The sequence below is a fragment of the Gobius niger genome, assembly GCF_951799975.1.
Source record: "Gobius niger genome assembly, chromosome: 21".
NCBI lineage: Eukaryota > Metazoa > Chordata > Actinopteri > Gobiiformes > Gobiidae > Gobius > Gobius niger.
Window position 1 is genome coordinate 9029176 of NC_136872.1, and position 26479 is coordinate 9055654.

The window sequence follows — 26479 nt, forward strand, 5'->3', positions numbered from 1 at the left end:
AGTCAAATTTATTATTGAGAACAATGCAAGAACTGTAAAAAATGCATACAACCTTTGTATACATAAAAAAAAAAAAAAAAAAAAAAAGCAATAATGAATTTAAAAACGTAACAGCACCCGTATTAATAAGACGTGAAAACGGACGAGTCGAGGAGGAGGATATTTCTTTTTAACAGCATTGAAAAAAAAAAAAAAAAAAAAATCCAAACTGGCACAATCCAGTTTGTGGCTCCTGCCGTTGCCCCCGGATACGGATGGAGAGATGGGAGGGAGGCGCCTGGTTTCCATGGCGACGTGGATGCGGGACGAGGAGATTTATGGGAACAAAGTCTCGGGGAAAAAAAGAATGGGGTTTTTGGTGGGAGAGGTGGACAGCCGAGTGACGGAGGGAGGAAGTGTCATTTTAACAAGACGTCCCGGGGAACGCCGAGCTCAGACATGGATCCCCAAGACTTCCCACTGGAGACGGCCACCTTTAGAGGAACCTGGGGGAACACACAGGATATGTAGGAAAACGCCATCTTTCTTATGTTAATGCGCACCGCTGACCTACATGCAAGACTAGTCCTAGGAGTACAGAACATGTGGATCTTGTGAGGCTAATAGCTATAAACATGCAATTACTTTGACTAATCTAATGGACTGTGACCTGGTGGGACGCACAGGAGGTTCTTTGTGTCACTATAAAGCTAAAGTAAAAACTATCTCAATGTGGGTAAGCAGGGCAAAACACTTACTTTGAGACGTACGCCGAGTTGATCTATGCGCGCAAGAGACTCCATGGTGCTTTTCACAACAGCTGCATCAAACACAATGGAAACATTTCACATTATTGCATAAGACAGTAGCAGAAGTTCTGTTACTTAACTGACCCGCGAACTCCTCAAGCTGAGAATCCTCCACTTCGTACAGGAGTTCATCGTGGAGCTGTGCGACCAGCCTGAGAGAATCAAAACCAGTCAGGATGTTTTGTTTGATGTTTATTTCGTGAGCTTATGGATTCAAAGTTAGTCCAGTCATTTTGAGGTCTTTGAGGCTGTAATTGTGTGAAGACCTGGCAGAGAGCGAGCTGGAGGTGGAGAGTAGGTTGAAGATTCGGATCATGGCCATCTTGCAAAGATCAGCGGCCGAGCCTTTCACAATGAAACATCTCGTCAATATAATTCAAAAGCATAGACAGTGAATTAAGAATGGACTAAGTGAGGGTGGGTTCCCCCATAGCGTCCAGCATGGGCTAACTGAAGCTCTTTCATGCCGGTAATATTGGCAAAAAATAGGAACATGTTGCGAGGGGCATAAAATTTTCAATGGAAAGTCCATTAGAGCAAAGAACCATTTCCTTTTGGCTTCCGGAAGAAAGAGGCTATAACTAGTCCATTCTTAATTTAGTCCATATTCAAAACATATAAATCTTATACCTTGGACCACAAAGTTGACAGCCTGTCTCTCAGCTTGCATGCGGACTCCCCAGTCAGGAGAGTTAATGTTGTGAAGGGAGCGGCGACGGCCCATGATGGACAGGACATAACCTGGACAGAATGTATAGAATCAATCAAGGTATAATGCTATATATATTCATAATATTTCTATGTTTATGTTGCCGTCTAACTGCATGAATCAACTTTTGTAATGATTTTAAAGCAACAGTGTGATGATGTAATGCATTGTCACAGGCAGGTATGCGCTCCACACACGGACATACAGCAGACCAGTACATTCCTGCGGCCGGACAATGGGCTGGGCTTTAGAGGCTAAATCCCTGTGTATCCCTCTTACTATGAGGAAAGCCAACCGGGGCATAAACCTGAATGACTCTCTCTATAGAACAAACACCAGCACATAAAATGCATTACGAAAAAAGGCACAAAAACTCACAGAGAATTGACCCGTGCAGCGCATATGTGACCTTTAGGGCAGGAATTTGACCTTTGTTTTAGGGACTCGTGAGGAGGAATGTGAGGCGGGCTCTGTTGTGGAGATTACACAGAGAATAAACCCCGGAATGCGCCTCCTCATGCGCTCAATTGGCTGCTCGATAGGGAAATGCCAAGTTCAAGGCTGAGGTGGTTTTGGCTAAACGGACGCCAGATTAACATCGTCAACTTCTAAGTGGCGACTTGTTGATGTAAAGTGTTTCAAGCAAAGATGACAAGAGGATCCGCAGCAAAGCCAGGTGTAATCTTCTGCAAATGACAATATGTGGAGGCAGATTGTTTACAAATCGATGCAGATTTGAGTCTCAGAGCAGCTGCTACAAATGTTTTCATCTTTGTGATTCCGCAGGTGAAGTGAGACGTTTCATCTGCCGCGGCCTTTACAAACTGAAGCGCGGCATTCTCTTCATGCGCAAACAAAAAGTGAACCACCTAAAAGAACAGAGGCGGCTTTGTCTCATCTCAATATCAGAGAGTGGGTGTCAAAACAGTGTGGACTGCTTCAAAAAGGCCAGATCTGCTCGCTGATTGTACTTTTCATGTATATTACGGATAATTTGTTCCTGTCGCCGCTGCAACAAACACACTCCACCTTTTGGTCAGTGTTATTTTAGAAACTGCAGATAAGTCTTAAAGGTAATATATAACTACAGCGAGTGCACAGAATAATCTCAGCTGTAATAGATCTTGTACAATCCTTATTGATGATTGGGCATTGCCATGGAGATGAGTCTGGGATATACTCACTCCCCAGAGGAGCAGTGACTCCAGGACATGTCCAAACAGGAGCAGCAGGTTCACGCCGGCGGTGATTGGTTGTTGCCTGTGATGTAGCACCTGTCAGTGTGTCAGGGTCGCTCAATATCTAAGACAAATGTGTCTGAGTGCGCACATAGAAATGGAGGAAATGACCGAAGAGTGTGTGCTCTTATATTCCTGATGCACACAACCTGCTCAGGAGCAGCAGAGGTGCGTGCATCATGTCGGCTGATCTCATCTCGCTTTTTTCCAGAGTATTGCGCTATCGTTGAAGTGCAGTGTGTGTGTTGGTCGAGGCCTCAGGTGTGCTGAGCTGGCAGTTGGCTGCAAATATAAACAGATAGTCCCATTTGATCAGCTCCTGCCTGTCCAACCTCTGATCCATGACAAACCCCTGAAGCATAATCGACCGCGGGCAGTTTGTCTCTTTCCTGCCAATGCCAGCACATCGTCTTTCTCAGCCCAACACGCATGCAGGAAGTCACAGAGCCGCCGTGTCAAACTACATCTCTCCCCCAAGGCTGGACAAGTAATGAGGAAATAACTACTTACTTACTGTTACACTCAACGCAGGAAAACAGGCAACAGTTAAAAGAAACAAGAAATTCTTTGAACAATTTCTGGTTAACGTCTGCATAGGCCCTACTTTACTGTATATGTTGCAACGTTACATTACATCACTTGACTCCTGAGTGCCCGACAGACCTTTGTTCTGACACTCGGTGACAGTCTTCTGGATGAAGGTCTGCACTTCCTTGTACGTTTGGAGAAAGCTGTCCTGGAAACGGCGCGCCTGCTCTGTGTTCACGCCGAGGATCCCCGACAGGCGCTCGGAACCTACAGACAATTACAACAAGAGTAAATTCACCCTGTGCGTGTTTCTTCATGGCTTTCCATTATACTTTTTCATCATTTAAGTTGAGTGGCAGGTGAAGTCCAGGTTACGGCAGACTGGAGGGGAGGGGAGGAGATTGAATGGGTGGCCAGGGGAAGACTGCAGGGCGTCCGTATTGTGTACAAAAGGTTAAAATCTAAGTGCTGGCCTGTGACGCTCGAGTCGCACGTTGGTTGGAAGCAAATCGATGACCAATTGTGGAGGTTCTGCTAATAGCCACAGCCATGGTGTTTTGTGGTCGGGAGCTCAGAGGGGTGTGGGAGGAGACGAGTAATGTCATGCCAACAGCCAGAGTGTGAGGTGAGCAACCCAAAAGCTTGTCCATGTCAAGACTCAGGACAGTGTCACATGTTTTTTTATTGGGGAACATAGGTGACTGTGAGTGATTCTACAACATTTAACCCAAGAATTGAAAACAATAACAAGCTTTTGCCAGTCAGGAGTCACACCCACAAAAGAAATTGATCCTAAAGCTAAACATTCCCACCAAATGAGGTCACTTCAGCAGGTGACCTTTGACCTTCATTATTGGCTCTCTGCTTGTTTGGTCTTGAACCTTTGCCACTCAAGCTACACTTCCTTTTTTCACTAAACCTGTTTTTTTGGTTCAATTCACTGATCATTTTTAAATGTGGTGGTGCAAAAGCATGCTGAACTTTAACCCTAATCTTAAAAGTATATCAAATCATTCCAGTCTCACTCACTGACCCAATTGTGGGAAGTGTGTGAGCTCGCCGTGCCCCTCCTCCCTGCCCTGATTATTGTCTGTGGAGAAAGCTTCCTTTTAGTATTCAGTCTCCATGGTAACGCATCCTTCCATGAAGAGCGGTCTGTCTGCGCCGATCAGGAGCACCAATAATTCCTCCTCTCACGGCCCTCGTACCCTTTCGCCTACATGACTGTCTCCGCCTTCTCTCAGCTAACTAACATATTCTTCCTCCACACAGCTGTCTGTGCTGCTGCAGCTTCTGCAGAGTCGGACGATTTTAACCCTGACCTTTCTCCACTGGCACATCCTGTCTCAGCATGTTTTCATCAAAAATCTTTCAAATCCATTGTTGCGGATTGTGAGTCCACCAGTTCTTTTTAGGAGGCTGAGTTTACTGTTTCCCACCGAGCTGCAGCTCCTGCTGAAGTAGAACACCACTCAGTGCCCATTGTCAGCGTGAGAGCATTGGATTGTGGGGAGTTTCTAAAAGCATCTTTGCATGTGTGATTGAAAAAGAACAGTGTCCACTGAGTGGTCCTGTGCAAACAGGGCTTCCGTTAACTTAATAAAACATGTTGCTCATGACCTCCGTCTCCTCCTACGGCCTTTAACTGGAATCACTCACCTATTCACCATTTGAATTGACTCACTTTAAAAAATAAATAAATAATTGTTGATGCATCTCTATGAAACATCTCCATCTACACTTCTATATAGCACAGCAGAAACAGAGGCACTTGCAGATGATCTGAGAAAGATGATGTTGTTTCCAAACAGAAAATACTCTGCTGTGTTTGCCTTGTTCATGTGGTTCACCGTAGTAAACGCATGTGGGTGCTAACACCTAGCCCTAAGAAAACGTCCACCGCATAAACATATAAGTAATACAAGCGCAGCAGGCAGCTGATACATGACATGTGCATTAAACTGAACACAAGTCCATCACCTAAACAACATACACAGAGGGAAGTTGCTCTGAGCTCCAAAGAGCTGATGATGAACTAGATGAGAGATGCCAGTTGTGCAAAGCTATGGCACAAAAGTAGTATTAAATGTACTATTAAGACCTTCATAAACAATATACAGTACGTTTGTGAAGATGAGGCAGAGCACACGGTGTGTCACCTCCTACACGTCAGAGATGTAAATCCACACATACAGTAGTCAGTTCCTCTGTCTCTGCTGAACCACCAGGGCTGAGAACAGGGCTCACAAATGGGTCACACACCATGGCCCTCACGGTCCACAGGGCCATCACATATTCATCTGCTTCTGCCACCTTTTACTCTATTTTTATCTGTTCAACCTCAGTCCACTCTATCGATCCATGAAGTCAAACACTGTACAGCAATATTTTCACACTGGAACATGCTCGTCGCAAAGGAAATATCAAAATGACATTATCAGGAGTTAAGGGTGAGCTGTCGGGTACTTTTGCTCAGCGCCTGTGGCTACTACTCACCTGCCCCATACACCACAGAGTAGACGATGCGTTTGGCATGTTCACGATCCTCAGACGTCACCTCAGTCTCATTCACGCCTTTCCTGCACAATGACAATTACACAAGTGCTGTACAGCTGCAAAAGCTTCGCAAAACTTCTAAACTCTAAAACTAGCCACAAATATATTATTTCTGGAGGAAACTTGTCCCCCCAAAGTCTAAAAGTTGTGTCCAAAAATATCAAGTGTCAGGAGGAAGGCGAGTCAGACGGAGTTATGTAACGTGACTCGCAGACAGCAGCACACAGGGAGCAGACAGGGGCAGAGGACATGTCTACAAAGCGCTGCCCGTGGAGCTGCTGACGGCGTCCTGCCACAACCGGTCAGCTACAAATGAGCCGCAACAGCCACATTCAAACAGACACGAATGCCAAGTGACAGAGAGTGTCATATTTTTACTTAGTTTGATGGGACAATGCGGTAAGTGTTACTGAACAGAGTTTAAACATCAATGAAGTAGCAATTTGAGGAAGAAAAGTAAAAAAAAAAAGACTTGGACTTGCTCTTAGAGATTTAGAGGATGGTGATTTCACTGCCCCCTACTGGACATGCAGCAATAATCAACGTCTCTACCCCACACAAGAACCATGGGCGAGTCCCAGTTCTATCCTTGGAATATGCAAGTCTTTTTTCCAATGAGAGTGAAGAATATTGGCTTAAAAATATACATCTTCATGAATAAGAAGATTGTTTAAAGTCAAAGGCTCAGAAAGGTCATTCAGAAGCGACGACACAGGGAAGTGTTTGGAAGAGGCTCCAGAGGCCCCCGTTAATTTGTTTAAGGGTGAGAGGGAGATAATGAAGGGAGTCCATGTAAACCTCCGCGGAAGTGCTAATATGCTCCGTGCGACAGGATAATCTGTTTAACCGGCTGCCCTCTGCTCCACGCTTCACTGAGACAGATTACAGGAGGAGAGGAGGCGCGCTCAGCAGCTGAAAACTACGACTGAACAACCACAATCATACTGCAGGGAGGAATGAGCGCATTTTCTAACACCACACATTGATCAAGAGTACGCAAGCATTAATATTAGTATTATTATTATTATTTCCTGGAAAATTCAACTTTGAGGAAACTTTTTCTGTACATTACTGAAAAATCAATGTCAATGTTTTCACCTGCCGTGTCTTATCTTAAAGTCCATTACAAATGTGAAACAATTGCTCACAAAAACAATCCCTTAAGAGATACAGGGCATAAACACAGCAGAAAGAATCACTTAAGGTACAGTTCATACTCGAGAAAATAAACGTACATAATTTCAATATCTGTCTGCGATATAATAAAATGATGTAATAAAAACCTCCTGACTTATGGTGATGTTTTACTGGGTGAGATTCACATGCACCAAAGCGATGAGGGCCGTGGAGCCCTCACCTCGGCAATAACAGCAGTGTGTTCATGGGCGCGTGGTTTGCGTGAGAGAGCGAGCGGCGTACCACTGGGAGGCGAGCATACTGAAGACGTCGGCCTCTGGGCTGGTGAAGACGCGGAGCAGCTCGGGGTCAGAGGAGAGGTGAGCCAACAGACGGAGCTCCACCTGGCAGAAGTCTGGGAAAACATGCAGCACACATCAATAACACCGCTAACCATTTGCACATGGGGAGCAGACCTTCATGGTGCACATCAATCTCGCCAAATCACCAAACGACCTCTAAAGATTTGGCCTTTAGGATATTATGTCCCTGAATTTAGGGTTGGCGATAGTGTTTTTGAGTGATCCTCTCTCTAGCTTTAACAAAAAAGTCCCTCATCATTGAGTGCCATTGCAAATAATATTGATAATACGATTGCAAATGGAGTGATATTATGATATTATAATATATCATAACAGCGTCATGAAACTACAGACTACGGCAGGAAGTCAAAATGGTGAAATACCCCTCCTGATCTGTCTGTTGTTTGTGACGAGAAACATGGCTTTTAATTTGATTGCACTTGGAGGTTTTCAATGAGACGATTTTCACCATTGACAAGATCAGACTCATTTGGATGTAATTTGCTCCAGAGCCACGCAATGAATGTAAATCTGGCTCTAGACTGAAAATCCTGTCACTCGGAACCGGATAAAAGCCAATAAGCCTTCTTATGGAAATGCTTCCCTGTAAAAAACAAAGCAGTATTTCAAACTTATGGGCAAAGTTCGGCTGGACCTGGTGTATTATTTTGAGTTGTAACCATGCCTGTGGACGAGACAACTGAACATTTCTCCATCATCAATGAAGGTCTGTTTCGGGGCGGAGCTAAACACCAGTTGAAATCACTAACAACATTTTTGCCACTTATGGATATGGATATACAATTTATTCCACATTGCAAAAAAACAGAAGAAACTGAGAAGACAGTCAATTAAAGAAAATGAATAAAACCTTTATATCTGTCAAAGTCAAAGCTCTTCACGTTAGCTGTGCAGATCTGTTTCAAAACGTCCCTCAGGAGAAGCAGACACAGCGTGATAAAAGACATAGAGAAGTGTCGACAGCCCTGCCCAGCCACAGCGCGGCGTCCATTAAAGCCCCGCTCCCCCAGACACCTCTGCTTGGCTGCTCCCAAATCAAATTACAAGCCTCCAATGCAGCGGCAGCAGAACAAAGGGGCAAAAGTGTGAACAGGCGGCTCTCTAAGCCAGAGTGAAGCAACAGCATGCAAGACGCTTCAAGAACTTTCGGAGAAGGATGAATCTTCCGCAGTTATACAAATTCAAAATGTAGCTTTTTAACCTTGGGCCTAAAAGATATAAATAATAGAAAAGACCAGGATGAAAGTGAGCAAAACCAGGCGGCAAAATGGAAATGACATAAGACGAGGAAGAGACTTTCTAAGAATATCCTCCATCAATGTTTTATGAAGCAGATCACATTTCTTCAAGTAACTATCAGCACACGCGGCAGAGACATGTTTTACAGGTATTAATAAATATACAGGACTGCAATTAGGGCGCAAGAAGGTTTTTGATTCCACTGGTCACCGCATAAGGAACAGCTCCTTACGGTGGCCCTGCCCGACAGTCCGGCCTGAGAAAAAGTTGTCTAGAAGCTTAAGAGCAGAGCCTAAACCTGTGCATGGAGAAGATGAAGAGTCCCCCAGGGGGTGTGCGGTCAGAGAGGAGCGCATTACAGGAAGGATGAATCGACAAGTACAGCAGCCAAGAAGATGCGGGGCTAAAGGTGAAACTGTAGCGTTCCCGGGGAAAGGATTGGCGCATTGCTGTTTGAAGTGCTAAGACAATGAAACCCAAGTGATGCTTCTTCTTACTTCCGGTAACGTAAGACGAATTGATTCTCAGCTCATAAGAGGGAGACGATGTAAAAAGACAAGGACGGCCTTCAGCTAAATTTGGTGCCCCGTAGAAAAGTGGTAGTTGAACACCCACGGCAGTTGATCTTGTTTTGGAAAGGACACAGGAGGACAGTGTGCGTGAGGCGGTGTGTGGGGGCATGTGCTGCCGCTGCTGAGCCTGTATTAGTGCTTTCCTGCAGCACTCTCATCCCACCACTGTCCTCGCGCTAACCCCAGTTGATGTAGCCTCTTACGTAAGAACAGAAGCCACCCGTTTGCCACAAAAGCTCTCGAGTTGACCTTTGTAGAGAATTTTGCTCCATGGGAAAGTCTGAGGTTTGCATTTCCCCCAAAAAACAGCTAGCACAATGATATTTAAACAAAAACTTGGAATAATCAACAATAACCTTAAGGGTGCATTCACTCTATATTTCCGCTCGAGAAGAATTTAAAGAGTAGACAAAATACTTGCTGATTGGACAAGCCTCGGTTCTGTGCGTACATTCACTCCTGGGGCACATAAGCAGAACTAATGTTAATATAAGCACTATCTCCAGACCCTTAGGTTTAGTTAAAGACTGGGTCAACATGAGTGCAGTGCACGGCTGAGCTGCTGAGACTGAGCGACTAAATCCCCAATAACATTAGACTCTGTAATGTGCTAATCGTACGTACCTGCAGAGAGGAAGGTCCAACCCTCTTTAGGAATGAACATGGCCCTGGGATGGACAGTCACCAGCTCCTCATCCTTTCCTGTATGAAGTAAATATGTTTAAATGCACAAGTGAGAGATCACAAAAACGGTCCCAACAAGTTTTCTCAAACATATCACTGAACCTCCGATTTTTTGGATGAAAGGCTCCAAAGAGCATGTTGTCAAGATTTTGTGAAGAATTTTAACCAACTTTTTTTAGTTTCACTTAATATAATACAAGTGTCATCTCCCCCAGAACTGCCTCCGGGTTGAAGCCACCAATACACACTAATAGAATCACGAGGGAGGAAGCCAACAGGCTAACGGGCAAAGCTAACTGGAGGCTAGCAACACTTAAACAGTATTTACAGCCAAGTTTGAGTGAAAGACATTATCTCCATTGTGTAATTGGATGTACAATATCCTTCTCTCCCTTTGTCTTTTCTGTCAGCGTATGATTTACTCTCATGGACAATTAATGAGTAAAAAACTGCAACATGCTACGACGCTTGCACGAGGGCACGAGTTACTTCGTTCTGCTTTAAGATGGAGTTGATAGGGGTTTTCAGCCAGTAATATGTACCAAACTGGCCCAAGCTGGTAGCTCTAGCTCCGTTTTATTTCTTCTTTTGCTTTATTTACTAAGCTTGCAAAACATTTCTATTCCTATAAATTTGATGCGAAGGACAAACCCAAGTGTCACTTTAATAGATTCATTATATACAGTAGTTAATTGTATGATTAGGGCTAAATAACAAAGAGGCACCAGAAAACCAACCTAGTCTATAGTAATAAAGACTAAGCAGTGACATTCAATTAAAAGTCAATTATCCACCAATAAAGTTTCATCGGGATGGGCCTATGTAGCCTGGCCTCCATAATGATCCCCCTGCTGCTGTGAAGTGCTGACCTCACTGAAGGACAAATAAAGGGGTCCGTAACAATGAACCATCGCATCCCAAGTCAGCGTGATGCAAATATCACTCACGACAGAAGAGCAGGCACAGCACATCTCAGAGGAATCGCTTCATGAGTAGCAAGGATAGGTGCTGTAGAATATTGTACATTCTCGAGGGCCAGATTTGGTCCCCGGGGCCTGACATTGCCTTACCTAATACATGGCCCCTATTTTAAAATGGGGCCATGAAATCATTAAGCGTTTTGAGTGAAAAGAAATGTACAAACAATATTCTCTCAGATAATGATCTCCCACTGGTATCTGCTGTCTGTGTTGCCTCAGGTGAGAGACAAAGCTTCATGTAGTTTCTTTTTGCACTTGTTCATTACCGTCAATTATACACAATACTTTATTTCTGGTAGCATTGTCCGCCAGCGTTCGAAGCGAGGTGACACCTTTTATTTCAGGCGACAAAAAAAGGTCAAAATATCTTGTGGCTGTTCAAATTGCTGCCTTGCTTTGCGCAGACTTTACAGCGATCCACAAAGGCCACGCGTATTTATAGTGTTTGACAAAGACGTGACTTGGAAATCAACAACTGGAAAAGGTTAGCGGAACAAATATTGCTGCGATAAATTGCATTGACCACTAAAATGCTGATCGCCGTGGTCGCAGCAGCACCGATAGCTACCACAGCGGCTTCTTCCTCGCTTTTAACTCCCCCACAGCCTCGCGCTCGACATTCATCACTGTCTGTTCCTCTGCCCCCGCAGGGAGGGATACTTTTGTGTATGTTTACCTGCGATGTACAGCGTCCTGGTCACTTGGAGAGGTTGCCTTGGGAGAGCCTGGAAGTTCTGTATACAAAAGAAACACTGATACTTTACAATTTCTTGCATTGACTCTTTACAACAAAACCTGTGTGAAACGGACGTGATTCAGTTCCATAGTGAGTTACACTATTCCTGCAGCTATTTTGATTCAGTTAGTTCCCTTTTTAGCTCTTCTGCGGCAAATTCCCCAGTAATTTTAGAATCAATAATCAGTGCAATCATTGTGTAACTTTATACAGCTTTGTTCAGCTGAGAATAGACACGAGGCTTTCTCGAGACGCCATCCAGCCCTCAGATCTTCTCTACAAAAAGATGCCTCTCTGGGCTCGTCCCGGCATCACCCACCCCCAGAGCTGCATGAGATATCACTCGAGGAGAGAACAAGTAGGAAGATTTGATTAACCCAAAGAAGAGAATGGAAACAGTTACACACAAGGCTGAATAATAAGTTGGTGAGAGAGTTTTCCTGCAATGGCCTTTGCAAAGTTGGGGAGATATGAATGTGGGGTTTGTTGTTGCACACTCAATGTCGAGAGACCCATTCCCGGCTTCGACAATGTTTTATGATGTTTACTATCCTAAAAATATAAAGACAGGCCAAAAAAAAAGAAGAAAAACACAAACTTGACTTTTTCACCGCATTAAAATTAATAGGAAAAGTCCTTGCTCTCCAGATCTCAAGTTTTAAAAGCAGAAGATGATTCTGCAGAGGAAAGGATTTGTTTAATAATCATCAATAAAAACAGTTCTCATACTTTTGCAAAAATGTCACGTCAGCAAGTGTCAAAAGAAAGCATTGGCCGTTTCAGCAATTACATTTAATCCCTCACAAGCGCTAGAAATCCAGCGTTTTAAAAAGTCAATACAAGTCAGCTGAAGGTTATCATCAAGGGCAGGAGGGACACATTATAAACAAACAGCCTTGGTTTTAGTGCTGTGGTTTCAATCGTGTCCTTTGGGAGTGTTCAAACTACTCAATCTAATGAGACGATTGAAATGGCAGTCATTAAGAACTACATGTACTTTACTTGCTGTGGGCGATGGCTCGGGTTGTAACGCGGGCCCGCCTCACACGGAGAAATCGACGCGCAGCTTTCACTGTCCATTTATTATTCACAGGAGGGAGGACAGACTCGGGACTGCAGTGGAAGGGCGTGGACAGTAGAGAGAGGGAGACGTGACCCCTCCGCAGTGTGTGTGCCTGTGTGAAAGGTGCAACTCCCACAACAGCGCACTGTCCGGAGGAGCGTGGGCGAGTGACGGGGGATTCACAGTGTCAGAAGTGACTGCTCAGCTTTACCCACAATGCACCGTGCTGCAGTGACCACAGCATAAATCACTGCTGGACAAAACGGCAGGAGTAGTAACAGATAGAAAGATCAAGTACAATCTTTCTTAATCTGCCTGACGTTGAACCATGATCTCTGCTGTTTACTACTTTATCAAACTATTTTGTTTATGCAAAAACTGCTCTGCAAAGTACACCTTGTCTTGCCACATAAAACCAACCGCTGGGGTTCAAAGACAGCAGGTCGGGCACGTACTGGAGGTAATAAACAGAACAGGAACAGCTGTGCCATAAGAAACACGCACAGCAACTGTCAGTGCAAGCGCTCCATTAAACCACAAAGAATTACCTCCGAGAGCGTGTCATATTGAGCAAACACTCTGTAATGTAAACCCTATACAGATTATACAGAGAACACGACATAAATATCACCAGAGCCATGTGCGCCGTCCTCTCTGGGCCATTGACCTCTCATGAAACATAACCAATCACTTAGCAGTAAACTTCCTTGTCCCTTTTTTATATCCAATTGCTATTTCAAAAGTCTTAACATAGGTGGCAATATTTCACTAGTTTATGAAGTTGTACCGAATAAGATTAGGGACAATTAGCTGCTTTGGTGGCGATACATCTGGCCAACCCAAGGGACAGACTGCTGTGCTGTGAAGGAATAACTGGCTCATCACAGAACAATCATGTGCATACTAAATACAAAGGCAGAATCCCAGCTAAAGGACCCACACTCGCCTTGCAACCGCAGTCGAGTTTGGAGACAACAGAATAATGTAGCGTAAAACACAAAGACGCTTCTTCAATCAGCTTAAGCGATTAACATTTTTCAAAACAAAGCACAAAACCAGAAGGGGACGAGCACAGCATTAATGGAGCTGCTGTCAACATAAACAAATCAAGTAGCCTTTGAAATGTAGATACGTCGTCGTTGCTCTAACGTACAAGAAACATAAAGTAAGCGACGACACAACTGCAAGAAAGGCCACGACAGAAATTTCAACCCAAAAGAAAAAAAGAGCACAGTGTGACTTGGATTAACTTGAGTATTACCATAAAAAAAGGATCCAACGTTTGCCTGAATAATCTATGAAAATGTCATAAAATGAAACATCCTCTTCAGTGTGTGCCGGGTTCATTTGTGCGAAGAGTCAGCAGTGAACACTTGAGTGAAGTGCTTAGATCAGCCTTGGGAGAGCTCTCTGTAAGTGCAAACATTTAATGACTGAATACAAAGCGGTCTTAAACTGGAGCTCGATAAGCCATGCAGGCCTTATTCTCACACTTTCAGAAGTCAGAAGGAGCCCGTCACTTTAGGTTCAGGTTCACAAAGTTCTTTTTTTTTTTTACAATTTGATGCCATGATATCAGATGGAAGGAAATATGCAAAGTTCCTTTACCTGATATCAATGGCATCAGATGGAGCAAATGAGGCGACCACTTTTAATACTTTTAATAGAAGAGAGTGTATCCATGGAAATTGATTTCCGCTTCCCAAACTCTGCAGCAGGTAGTGATGTTTTTGCCCATTAAAGTTGAATGAGGCTCAGCAGTAAGGCACCTCACTGTGCAGAGTAAGCTCCTGAACGCCGCTCCGGTTTATGACAGTTGCATCATCTGCTTTCAAACTGTTCCACTGCCACAGACGCCTGGCATCAGCTGAACTAAAGATGAAAGCCATGGGGCAACAGAGAGAAAAGCGGGTCGCCTTGTGACCAGGCGGTTTCGGATTCCACAGGTGCACATTGTTGGTGCTGTGTCCTTGGGCAAGACACTTCCCCCACCTCCAGTGTAATGAAAAGTGTAAAGATAAGGTGATAAATGTGTAAGTTGTGTCATTTTGAAAACAGGAAGAACTTTTTTTCCCCTATTCAGCACCACGGCTAGCTCCACAAGCATCTGACCTCTTTGCTTTTCCTGCAAACACTTGTACTAATAAAGTAGTGTTTTCTAAGTCTTCATTACTTACTGGATGTTTAGCAGAGATTCTCCCAGTCACTACGCTTGTCTGGTGCCATGTTGAGGAAATGTAGCTCTGGGGGAAAAGAAAAAGAACACGTTGATCTTACATTTTCTAACTGCACCAGACGGTAAAATAGATAAAAGTTTCCAAACAAAGACTGAGTAATTGGTGATATTGTCAATTCCTGCAAAACAACAGCTGTGGCCATTACGATTGGTCTTTGTGGACTGCCAGACTCTGAACAAGCTGTTTTTTGCGCAGATTTCGGAGCTTGCTTTGTCACAATATCAACATTGTTACTTATCAAACTGCTATTGGAGTATTTGTGCCATTACTGTTCTCACTAGGTAGGTTTGAGGGGATTTCAAAGACAGAAACTTAAAGGGGTAAAGAGGACACACAGACTTATTTGCGGCCTCGCGAGAGCAGAGACAAACACAAGCTGCTGCCATAGACGGAGCGGAGAGGAAGCCCATGTGGAGGGTCACTCTGCTGCAAAGCAAACATTTAGCGTTGCCAAGTCGGGGGAAGTCGACTGCCTGAGATGAGCAAAAGAGCAGCTGCAGTCTTTGGAGGTAAAGAGAAAAGATTGGCCCTGGATTTCAGCCATATTTAATCAAAATACAAATAACAACTAAAGCTGAGGATATAATAGTTTCACGTATCTATTGTCTTTCAAAAAGAGTAGATAGCACCATTTACTCATTACAAAAACATCCCCCTGCAACTATGCTGATTCTCAGATTATTAGTCCTTGGTCTGTTTTGAAGACATTGGTCCAGGCATCACCTTGGTCATCATGCATGAGAGAATCCCATCAACAAAAGTGGACTTGATCTTGTGGATCTAGAGAAGACAAAATGGATTCATCTTTTAATACAATTGTATAAAACATGGATCAAGAGTCTAGATCCAAGTCTCTTTGTCCAATACTTTGCTTACAAATGCTGGGTTTTTTCCCATTAATGTCTATGTCTGATGCCCTCTGGGCGCCGCTAGAGAGTGCCTTTAGCTACAAAGAAGGTGTACAAAGGCTCATTTGTGCCTAATGCAATAACCCTGCTGATTAAGTGGAGTATGCAGCACAATTGTTTTCATCATTAACTCATTGTCTTTGATACTGTCTGTCCTGTCTATTGTGACTTTGTATCGTTATATGGTACCATACAATCATAAATGATAAAAATGTGGTAAAAGGTTTTTGTATTTCTTTTCTCCTTTTTTTCATTTGTACGATCATAAACAATAAAATAAGTGGTATTGTAGGCCTATCAAAGGACTGTATTTGTTTGTTGTATGATCATAAACAAGTACCTAGACATGACTATCAAGAGTTTACTGTCAACAACTTTTGCTCAAATAAACAAATAAACTAAAGTAATCTTGATATTTATTCTGCAGGAGAAGACATGGCGGCCTGACTCTACCTGCCGATACTCCAGGATGATCTTTGGCAGAGGGTGAAGATCCTGAAGCTGTAACAACTGTCAGAAATGGAAATAGTAGATCAGAAAATAGTTTTACGTATTATGGACGTATTTATTTTAATAATGTACATACTGCAGCTTCTGATGTGGACTGCTGTTTGTTGATGGTCTTGGGAAGCTTCTTGTTCTCACAGCGCTCATGGAGACGTAGTTTCTCAAAAAGAACCTTCAAGCAAAAAAAAAGAATGATCAATACACAGTGTTGGGTAAATACAACATATTAAATACTGTATATACACACAGTTCGTAGCTGGGTACTGCTGGTGAGCAGAAACTTCTGTCCAGCCGCTTTGTGAGCCTCCTGTTCCAACTGCCGCATCTTCGTCTGCAACAGAGACAATGATTTCATGATTTCAAGTGGAGAATTGCTGCTTAATGTCAACCCCCATCCATAAGAGTACTTGCGTATTTGGAGAGTGTAAAAACATGAGAAACAGAGAGGAGGGAAACATGACACGAGCTTAGAGAGGAAGATGTGCGCTACAGTGAATGTAAAATGAGAAAATGAAAAGGCAGAAAAATGAAGAGTGTAGCAGAAGGTAAAGGAGGGAGCCCACGAGAAGCTTAAAGATGTTCGAGAGGCTGAGAGTCCCAGAGAGACGCGGCTAATGATGAGAATGTAAATGAACAACTGCAGGATAGAGCATGCAGCAGGGAGATACGCAAGTGTGGAATGGTGTTCAGCCAATTGAAACACTGCTTATAACAATAAAATGGCAATTACTGTCTATAAAAAAAGCACCAGTTCAGAAACAGAGGGAACACAAGGTCATGTCTGTCATCTTGCTTTTAGCCCAAGGCAAGCACCAGACGGCCTCATCAATGCTGGATGAGCACTGAACACAAACACCCAACTTGGCCTTATGTACAGTGTAGATGGGTTGGAAATAATATCCTCCATTCAATTCAGATGCATCTAAACCCGTAAGAAACCACAGGTATCGACAGTATCTACACAATGCAGGCTCCCCTCTCTATTTTTAGTCTTTAGAGCGTCCAGACAGTCCCTGCTGGTACTCGCGTCACATCTGAGGCTGAGCGGTTTTGATCCAAGCCCATATAAAAACATAGAGCATGTGTGGAGCCTTTAATGTTGTCTCCTGAATTCATTTACTGAGAGGTAAACAGGACAGTTCCCCTGAGTGCGGCCACTAATCCTAAGCAAGAGAAACTGTTACAGGTTTCTTTGTCTGTGCTGCGTTACCCCCAGCAGCTCGGACGTTCTTCTGAGGGCCTCTTTGTCAACATGGATGTGGCAGACCTCCATAGCTGTAACAATGATAAAAACAAACTCAATTTCAAGCTGATCACATAGAAAGATGATAAACCTATTATTACCCGCCAGCACTGGGATCATTTTCAGCTCCATGCCCGAGTACAGCCCCCACAATCCCTGACTCTGAACACGCAAAACTGTTAAAGAATAAAGACGACAGTGAAATATAATTCTTTACCTGAAGCTTTGAACCCAACTCCCTGTTCAACTTGTAGAGAGAACAGAGCCCGGCAATGATTTGTGACACCTAGAAATGACACGGAAAAAAATATTCAACAACAAAAGTTTGGAAGCTGTTGCTCTAGTCAGTTTGGCATTTGGAAAACTTCAGGCAGCTAATACTGACTTTCTTGCTCCCCAGCGCTGGAGTTGTGCGGGGAATTCGACAGTGTTTATTGAGAAGGTCCTGGAAGCAAGAGGCCGGGTCGCCTGGATCCAAGAGCCACCCGGACACCTGTGGGTCGTGGAGTTGACAGCCCACAACTAAAAAATGACAGGACATATTGTAAGTATTGCCATCGAAATCACTTCTCACCACCACCACTCTGAATGATAGAGTAAAGGGCAGTCTAGACGTAGATCCTATTTGGCATAGTTTGGTGCTTTTGTATGTGCTTTTAATAAAAGCGCTCATGCCTTGTTTCCATGTGAGCTCCCTGTTGTACAGCTGCAGAATAACTCGCAGCACATCCTTGGCTTTGTAGCACACCAACAGCTGAGATCCCAAAAACACATGAAGCAGCAACTCTCTGTGGGAGGCAAAATAGAACAACTTTTAAAGAAATAAAATATGTGCTGTTTCAGACGGTTTTCTCTTTACAGTCAGTGCAAATGTCTTGTTAATTTGTAAAAACTTTCTATTATGGACATTTTCAATCTGAGAGCTCCACTTGATGACATAGAGGGATATGAATACTTCCTGAACGCTCTGTATATGGCCGGACCTTGTGACTGTCTGCTGGCGGTGGGGTGTGGGCTGCTGGGCCCAGGCAGGTGCATGCTCCAGTTTGAAGTAGACCAGACGGTCATTAGGCCCCAGAGTCTCTGACACATTGTCCAGGCCAGTCTTCATCAGCAAGAGAAGGCCGCACACAGGGGGAGTCAGCTTCTTTACCAGGAAACACAGAGGGAAAGGAACATGAGCAGCCACAACAGGAAAGCACAGAGAAACACATTTGCCTATGGGGACATAGAGTGTACCTGTCCCTCACTGACCTGCTCTGGGTCCAACTGCGTGGTCCCATCACGGAACACCAGAGTGAGCACCACGGCCTCGGATGTCTGGGCCTTCTTCACAATGCAGTCCATCTCTTCTTTGTTCATTTTGGAAGCATCGGCCACTCTTGGGTCCGATGTCAGACATGACGTTAAACTTCCAGGTTTGAACACGTTTCTGACCTCGTTACGATCAAAGCCTGGTGGACGTATTTCTGGAGCAGGTTTATTGTGTTTAGAAATATATTTGGAGATTTTGGGAGGTGTACAGTCAGAAGAGGAGGCATGTCTCGCGACTTCTCTTACAGGTTTATTGCTTCTTGGTTTGCCTTCAAGGGAATTCTCACTTTTACTATGATCTATTTCTTTTGTTGCTTCTCTTTTCTGCTCTTGAGACGATTGAGGTGGTTTCCATTTTAGAGGACGCTTTGCTGAACCAGCTTTTGAAGAAATGTTGTTGTCTGATTGTGACTGCAGTGCCTCATACTTCCTTTTCAGTGAGATGAAAGATGGTTTTGAATAGGAGTGGTGTGGCACACTTGATGGTAGTATTCTGGAACCTTCACTTGGTGCTGCAGAAGATGAAATGTAGCCATGACTCGAAGAAGAGGTCATGGTACTTTCCTCAACATCCTTAAACTTGTTCCTTTTGCTGTCGCTTTGTTCCTACACATAAAAGTAAAAAGAAAAAAAAAAGGTATTTATGGAAGGAAAGCTGGAAGGACCGGAATAGAGATTACTTAATTTAAAATGTTCAATAACAGAACGGTGTGTGAGTTTGCGATAACAGCTGCTGAAGTGGATCAAACATAAGCTGCAATACATTAAAAAGAAAAACTTGCTTCCTGCAGTGACTGATCACTTCTCCCTCACCTCTGGGTAACCCTCTTATTTTTGCATAATATCTTAACCTCCATCTTCAGACTGAGCTGGAACGATAAGGTCACAGTGGTCACTTGTGCTTGAATATGACCGTACAGTATGTGTGGTATTTGGTATGCACACATTCAGGTGGCTGTCAGCACTTGACGCTGCAGGAGTTCCCCTGGGAGCATCTCCCTCATTTCCCTGTAAACACAACCCGTTTTCTTGCTGACAGAGTCATGAACCCCCCCAGGGCGCTGTGCTACAGGATATAGATAGAAAATCAAGGCAGGCCATGGCCCACAGCCCAGTGGATGAGGAAGAGATTCTGCTGCTGATTTTAGCAAAACTGTGAGAATCAGCTCCTGCTTTTCCAACACACTTCCTTCACCATCCTTCACAGACCCATCTTTTGCTTCTTTTGCTCTTCCGCATATTCGTCTCCCTCTCTTTACAGCTGCGTATCACCGGCTACACTTTTGCCAGTATGAATTGTGGGGTACTTTGTGAGGGTTTTTGTGGCTTTATGACTCAGCAGGGAGCTACAGTATCACTACAACACACAGCGCTGGGTTTGGAAGTAGCCAGACTGATCTCACAAACACAATACAAACATCATTTTGTAAAGGCAAAGGAACGGTGTCTGAAGGACCGGGTGTTCACATTTTGGATTTACTTACACTACGGGGACTTGTGTTTGTGTTGACCAGGTGCAGATGTGCCTTCTCTTCACCAACTGCAGGGTTTGTTAAAGTGTTGTCATGACTTACATGGGGGATCACTGGAGCAGGACAGTGTGAAACCTCTGAAAAGATCAACAGATTTGGACCAAGTTATGACTGTACAGATCTTGACCTGATTACACATTTGAAGTTAACGCAGCACTTTCTAAACTAAGACTGACTGCTGAGCCAGTAATGTGAACAGACACTGTCCCACAACATCAGATCAAACACTGCTGATTAGTTTTGCTTTTGGTCATGCAAACAATGACAGAGAAACTAATTTCATAGTGTGAATCCCTATCAAACTATTTACAATTACAAATGAAACACAAATAAAATAGAAGATTTTATGAATATAGTATATAGCTGAAACTATTAAAGGTGTAGAAATTTGCACTGGTACCATGGCTAGATGTTTGTCTTCTAGCAGCCTCTGGTGGGGAAAGTTGAGAAATGCAAGCGGTTTAGAAATCCCAAAGATGAAATTCAACCAGCATCTGCTTACCTAATTGCAAACTTGAACTTTGGCTGTTGTTAATTGTTGCCACTGTGGGTTTCTTGTCAGCCAAAGGAAACTCTCTGTTAGTATCGTCACTTTCCTTTCCAAGTTTACCACTGGAACAACTCTCTGGGAGCGCCTCAACTTGGACATCGTCATTGCGTTTTACTGCTGTCAATTCTGATTCAACCTCCATCACGTCTTCGCTCTCTGCTGTGTTTCCTTCATCTGCATCAGCACTGATTGGAAGTACGTCACTTGAATCACTTTGCATCACGTTGGGAATCTCTGATGTTTTAGTCACATCACAGCATTCAGGTTGGTGCTCGTGTGTTAAGTCAGAGGTGGCTTCAAAGAAAGTGACAGGATTGCTTTGATTGCATGGCAGCAGGGCATCTTCTAATTCAACGGGCACGTCCCATTTTGTGTCAGTATAAACCTCTTGTGTTTTCTCCTCAACTTCCTTAGATTCTTCTGGGGCGTCACGCAACATTTTATTAAGATGAAGTCCGCATTTCAACTCCTTTTCAAGAGAATGGTTTAGTCTTATTGGTGTAGTTGGTTGATGCTGATAAAAGCTTTCTTTTTTCGGTAAATCTCTATCTGCAGGAGGCCTCTTGTTCTTCACCAAACTAGTCATTTCCAAACAAGATGGAAAGAGTGGTTCGGTCATGACTTTTGGGCCTGGTGTTTCGTCATCTGAAGGAAATTCAATGGTAAACTGAGGTGTCATTTCTTCAGACCTGCACATAAAGAAAAATACAAAAAAACAAGCATCAGTTTTGTATGTATTGAAGCTTACTTGATCACAAAAGACAGGATACATAAAGCTCAAATAACAGGTTAGTCTGTTCCATATTCCTCACATACCTTTCCCGAGCTTCAATTGGATGTTCAGAAAGACCTTGTGGAGTTTGCAGGGTCAGACTGTATCTGTCCACTTGAGAGGAACAGGCATCGGTCTGAGAGAACGGTAGGGCTTGACTGGACTGAAGCGCAGGAGGCCCACATCCGTTCCTCTGAGAATACATCTGGGAGACCTGATAATCGGGTCCGCTTGGATTTGTCCGACTGCGGAGCGAGGGTTCCCAGGAGGAACACGAAGCCTGGGAGAAGTCCCGGGTCTGGGAGGACTGACTGTAGGCTAAAGGTCCTGAGTCTGACCACTGGGAGTTATAGCAGGTGGAAGACTGCCTGGACAGGTCGGTAGAGAAAGATACATTGTATTTATACACCTCCATGTATTCTCCAATAGACATAGGAGAGGCGTGTGGACATTAGGAGGCCTGTATGTTTATAGTTTTACCAGAGTACCGGGACTTACTGCGGATTCCTCTCCTGCTGCTGACTTGTGTAGCTCTGAGACAAGGGCTCCCACTGGCTGCCATATCGGCCGTTTTCCACTAGCACAAACAGTTTAAGAAAGTTTTAAAGGCCTGAAGGAACAGCGTCAGTGATTTATTTTAAGTAACAGACATATACAAGCTAGGGTTTTCCCTGGAAATCTAACTCATGCAATAACTGGTGTAATATGCAAGACAAGGAAAGTTTCAGTTCTTTTGTATCTGTTTGGTGTCCTGACTCACAGGGAGGATAGTGTTTGTAGTATCTGTGGATTTGCCTGGTTGCTTGACGCTTTTGGGCCTGAAGAGCTTCTAAGATCTTCTGAGCCTCCAAAGACAAAGGCCCTGAGTACAGCCTGCAGTCAGACCTCTCCATCTCATCCCTACAAGAGCTGTCCCTCTGCTTGCTTTGTCTGTCAAAAACAGCAACATGACAAGAATAAAGTCAGTTTATTGCACATCTCTGGATCGGTCTTTGAATATTAGTGCAAACATTACAGTACGTATGAGCAAGAGAAACTTCTTTATTTTTATAATCAACAGGACAAAATTGAACCAGAAACACATTACAATACAACAGTCTTTAAAATTTGATTGAATTGTTAATCAATGTTGCAGATCTTCCAAAAGCAAAATAAGACAATAACATTTTAGCAGTGAGGATGGAAATTCTGAAACTCTGTGAGAATGATTGTTGGCTTCTTATGGACATTTCTCTCGGTCTTCCACTACTTTCTGCAGCAGTCGAGGATCCAAATGGAAGTAGATGTACAGCTCCCTCTCCCGTCTGAGGAGCCGGTTGCGATCCAGCTGCTGACGTTTGGATTTCACCTCAGTCATGATTTCTTGAACCACTTGCTGCAGACTCTGCAGTTGAGACTCAATTACCAGGAGCTTTGTGCTCAGTTCCTGTAAAGAAAGTGCATGGAAATGAGGACCGAGAGACACAACTGAAAATTAGAGTTGAGCAATGGACAGCATGATTTTGAAAGACTAGGTGATTATAATATGAAAATATTTTCAATAAGCCGGTTCTATGTTATGGGTGTGTATAATTGAACTGGAATTTAGTCTTTATTTATTATACGTTTTCCTTTTCAGAGGACAAATAAGGCATTAAATTGGATCATTTTCAATTGAAACTGGAAAAATGAGGGTGTTCTAAAACTTTGTCATTTACATGTTCATACAAACCAATTTGACACAGTCAAATATTTGTAGATCTTTTGCTAATCCAGAGGACCTATGGGGTACACCACATGACAGGTTTGAACATAACCAGGCTGCATTTGAGTGAGCCCGAGCATACTGTGATGTGATCAAACTGAAAGTGAACTGCCAGTGACGCCTGCAATAGTGAACTATCCAGCAATCTTAGTTTGTAGTATACCCAAACTGTGATGGAATAGAAAAGAAAGTGATACCATCATGCCGTTAAAACCTCATTGTGTGGTATAATCTTGTTAAGAAAAAGAAAGAAAAAAATAGTGCTACCAATCGCCCATTGGTGTAAGTACAAAATGGACTCACTTTAATAACTTCTTTGCAAACCCACTGAATGGTTTCCCCGATGAGAGTGCGGTAATGAAAACACCCACCTGTGCGTTTGGACAGAGCTGTGGCTGGTCCGCGGAGGCCACGGGACGTACCTGTGGCCCTAAGACCAGCTGCTGGAGCTCTGTGTGCATAACTCTGTGCAGCGCCTCACAGTCACTATGCAGACGCGCTGCTGTGTAGGACTGCTCCCGGCTGGCTCCTGCTAATGCGTCTCGAGTCGCCTGGAGGTCTTCAGCCAGGTCCTGAGCCGCCTGGTTCAGTGCTTCGTATGTTCGAAAGGGCTCGGAGCGACCACTGTTTGAGCTGTGGTCAAGGATCTGGAGGAGTCTAGTCCGAGAAGTGGAAAATGTTGTTTAACAAACTAAAAAACATTGTAAACATTTTTTGTGTTTCGTACCTGCTAAATGCAACGTCCTTTCTATTAATAATCGGATTTTGTCGAGGGTTGATAGATAAGTCGGGGTGAGCTAGCGCCTCAATTCTGAGTGACGTCGCTTTATGGTCTTTCACTAGTTTGCCACCAACTTGTCGCAGCTGCTCAAAGAAAGCTCTCCATGTTCTCAACTCAAACTCCTGAGCCAAGTGCAGTAGGTCGAATGATGCCTTTTGACGGAGAAGGTAGTCGCGTACCTAGGACACAACAAAGCAGGAGTAGAAGTGGGAGAAAAAAAAAGGAACAGACGAGAATTCAACAACTAATAACAAGAACTTACCTGGTCCTGTCTTTGTGTGTAGTACTTTTGTCTAGCAAGCTGCAATGCCAGGTCTCCCCTCACCACAGGCACATTCACCTGTCGCGCAGACTCCCTCAGAGCCTCCAGAACAGGGCCTTGGAGAAGAGCCTCCAGCTCTGCTTCCACAGCCTGTAATTCTTTTTTCAACACAACTTCACGAACATGGAGGGAGGATGACATTGAAAGACTCTGATTGAAAAAATAAATAAGGTTAGACATTAAGTTTCATGACCATGTGTCATATACATTTAAAGTGTTTCTACCTTGACACGAGAGGACTTCTCCGAGAGCCAGTCCAAGCCTGCCTTCAGGCTTTTCTCTTCTGCCAGAGCCTGCATTAGCTGGTGCTGGACCACTATATGAGCCCACTGCAGTCTGGCCATTTCTGTCCTCCTGCGCTCCACCACCTGCTCCTCACTGCCTGTTCCCACGCTAGACTCACTCTCTCCCTCATCTTCACAACAACTGAGGTCCAGCAGCTGAAGGCGCCCCGAGTAAGAAGCCTCAACAATATCAGTGATGCCTTTGAAGAAATGCTTTTGCGTAAAGGCAGCCAGGGTTTTGGTGTTGAGCTCCTCCTGTTGCAGATAAGGATCCAAGGACAGCTGGGACAGGACAGCTGCAACAGGTTCAGTCTGTTCTTTTTTTTGTGCAAAATCAAGGTATGAACCAATATTTTGCACCTCATCTGTTAGATTTTGTAATATTGTGTTGGTGTGCGCATTATCGCCACCAACCGCAGCGTTGGCCTCTTTTAAACTACTCTCAGTCTTTACCTTCTCTGCAGAAAGCCGCAGGTCTGCATCTGCACGTGAGGTCGAGATAAGCTGTAACCTATTGTAGCGTTTTTGTTTCAACTCTTTCTCTTTGCGAAGTGCCTTGAGCTCTTCTTCCAAATCTTCTGTGGTCACATCTCTGTCTGCTGCAAACAGTGAGGATGAAGCAGAGTTGGCAGAGCATGCATCTGAAGGCCCAATGGTTTTTAGGACGTCGCCCAAAGCAGCTTCATCCAAAATAGGCTGGCCAGAACTCTGTAACTCCTGAAAAGCTTTCGCCTCCTCCAAAGTTAGAACATTGCTCGAGTTAAGGGTTCGACAGACAAAACGTAGGAAGTGAAGGTTTTCTGGTGCACAGTCAAACAGCCAGTCAAATTCAGATGCCTTCAGTGATGAAGCAGCAGGGAAACCCAGGCGGCCAAGGGCCTCCACAAACTGACCACCGTTTAACATTGTGCTGCTCCTCCCTGTAAACTGATGGGCAGTCACACAGCAACACAAACATAAACTGGAACAGAAAGAGGAACTCAAATATTATACATCGTCATCTGCATATAATGGTAATAACACAGTAATAACACAACTATCGTGCGAAGTAAACATTAGCACATCTACCACCACAGACACTCAGCTAGAAAGAATAGAAGAATAGAAAACAATTATTATGCCACAAACCATGTCAAATATTTGAAATATTGCCACACAAACGCGAACATTCACGTTATACACCATGAAAATCCACATACAGTGCTCATAATATTAACGAAAAGACTAGCTAAGCTCCATGGACATCGCTTTGTGCAGCTTATCGATGACAAACTGTCAAAGCGGAGGTAATAAAACCTTTACTTTAGCACAAAACACGGCAGTGTTACCTTCAGGGTGAGCTGCTCTGAGCTGCTAACGCCCGCGCCAAACAAGACAAACTCCCGTGACGTACTTCTTCTTCGTATGGCGGTTGGCAAACTCAAGGAGCATTACCGCCACCAACTGGATCGACTAGACCAGGATGGCTAAGCTACTCTACACTAAAGTGGAAGGAAAAAATATAAACCGCGACGAAAACAAATAGACAGAATTTTTTTTTTTGGCAATATTTGGCAATATGGTTGGTGTAAAAAAAATCTGTTACATAAATTCAGCGTATAAAAACACTTTGATAATAAAACACAAATTAACCTTCATACAAATCAACCTTCATATAAATCTTACCAAAATTCACTCTTTTGTCTTCAGTTGG

At 43.8% G+C, this 26479-nt stretch overlaps 2 protein-coding genes across 2 annotated transcripts; both read right to left on the bottom strand.

Moving 5' to 3' along the window:
• Positions 1–123: 123 nt before the first annotated feature.
• On the bottom strand, positions 124–16688 carry poln (polymerase (DNA directed) nu). The gene is made up of 15 exons (XM_079580675.1): positions 16492–16688; positions 16324–16416; positions 16191–16247; positions 15553–15609; positions 14770–14835; positions 11470–11527; positions 9754–9831; positions 7239–7350; positions 5760–5842; positions 3399–3530; positions 1419–1529; positions 1055–1133; positions 873–940; positions 738–799; positions 124–485 (listed from the first exon to the last, which is right to left on the bottom strand). Exons 1-15 carry the CDS (start codon positions 16597–16599, stop codon positions 399–401), a joined length of 1251 nt encoding a protein of 416 aa, XP_079436801.1. The 5' UTR covers positions 16600–16688; the 3' UTR covers positions 124–398.
• Positions 16689–22715: 6027 nt separating this feature from the next.
• haus3 (HAUS augmin-like complex, subunit 3) lies at positions 22716–25743 on the bottom strand. Its single transcript, XM_079580015.1, has 5 exons — positions 24727–25743; positions 24443–24652; positions 24127–24359; positions 23771–24056; positions 22716–23081 (listed from the first exon to the last, which is right to left on the bottom strand). Exons 1-5 carry the CDS (start codon positions 25690–25692, stop codon positions 22875–22877), a joined length of 1902 nt encoding a protein of 633 aa, XP_079436141.1. The 5' UTR covers positions 25693–25743; the 3' UTR covers positions 22716–22874.
• Positions 25744–26479: the final 736 nt, after the last annotated feature.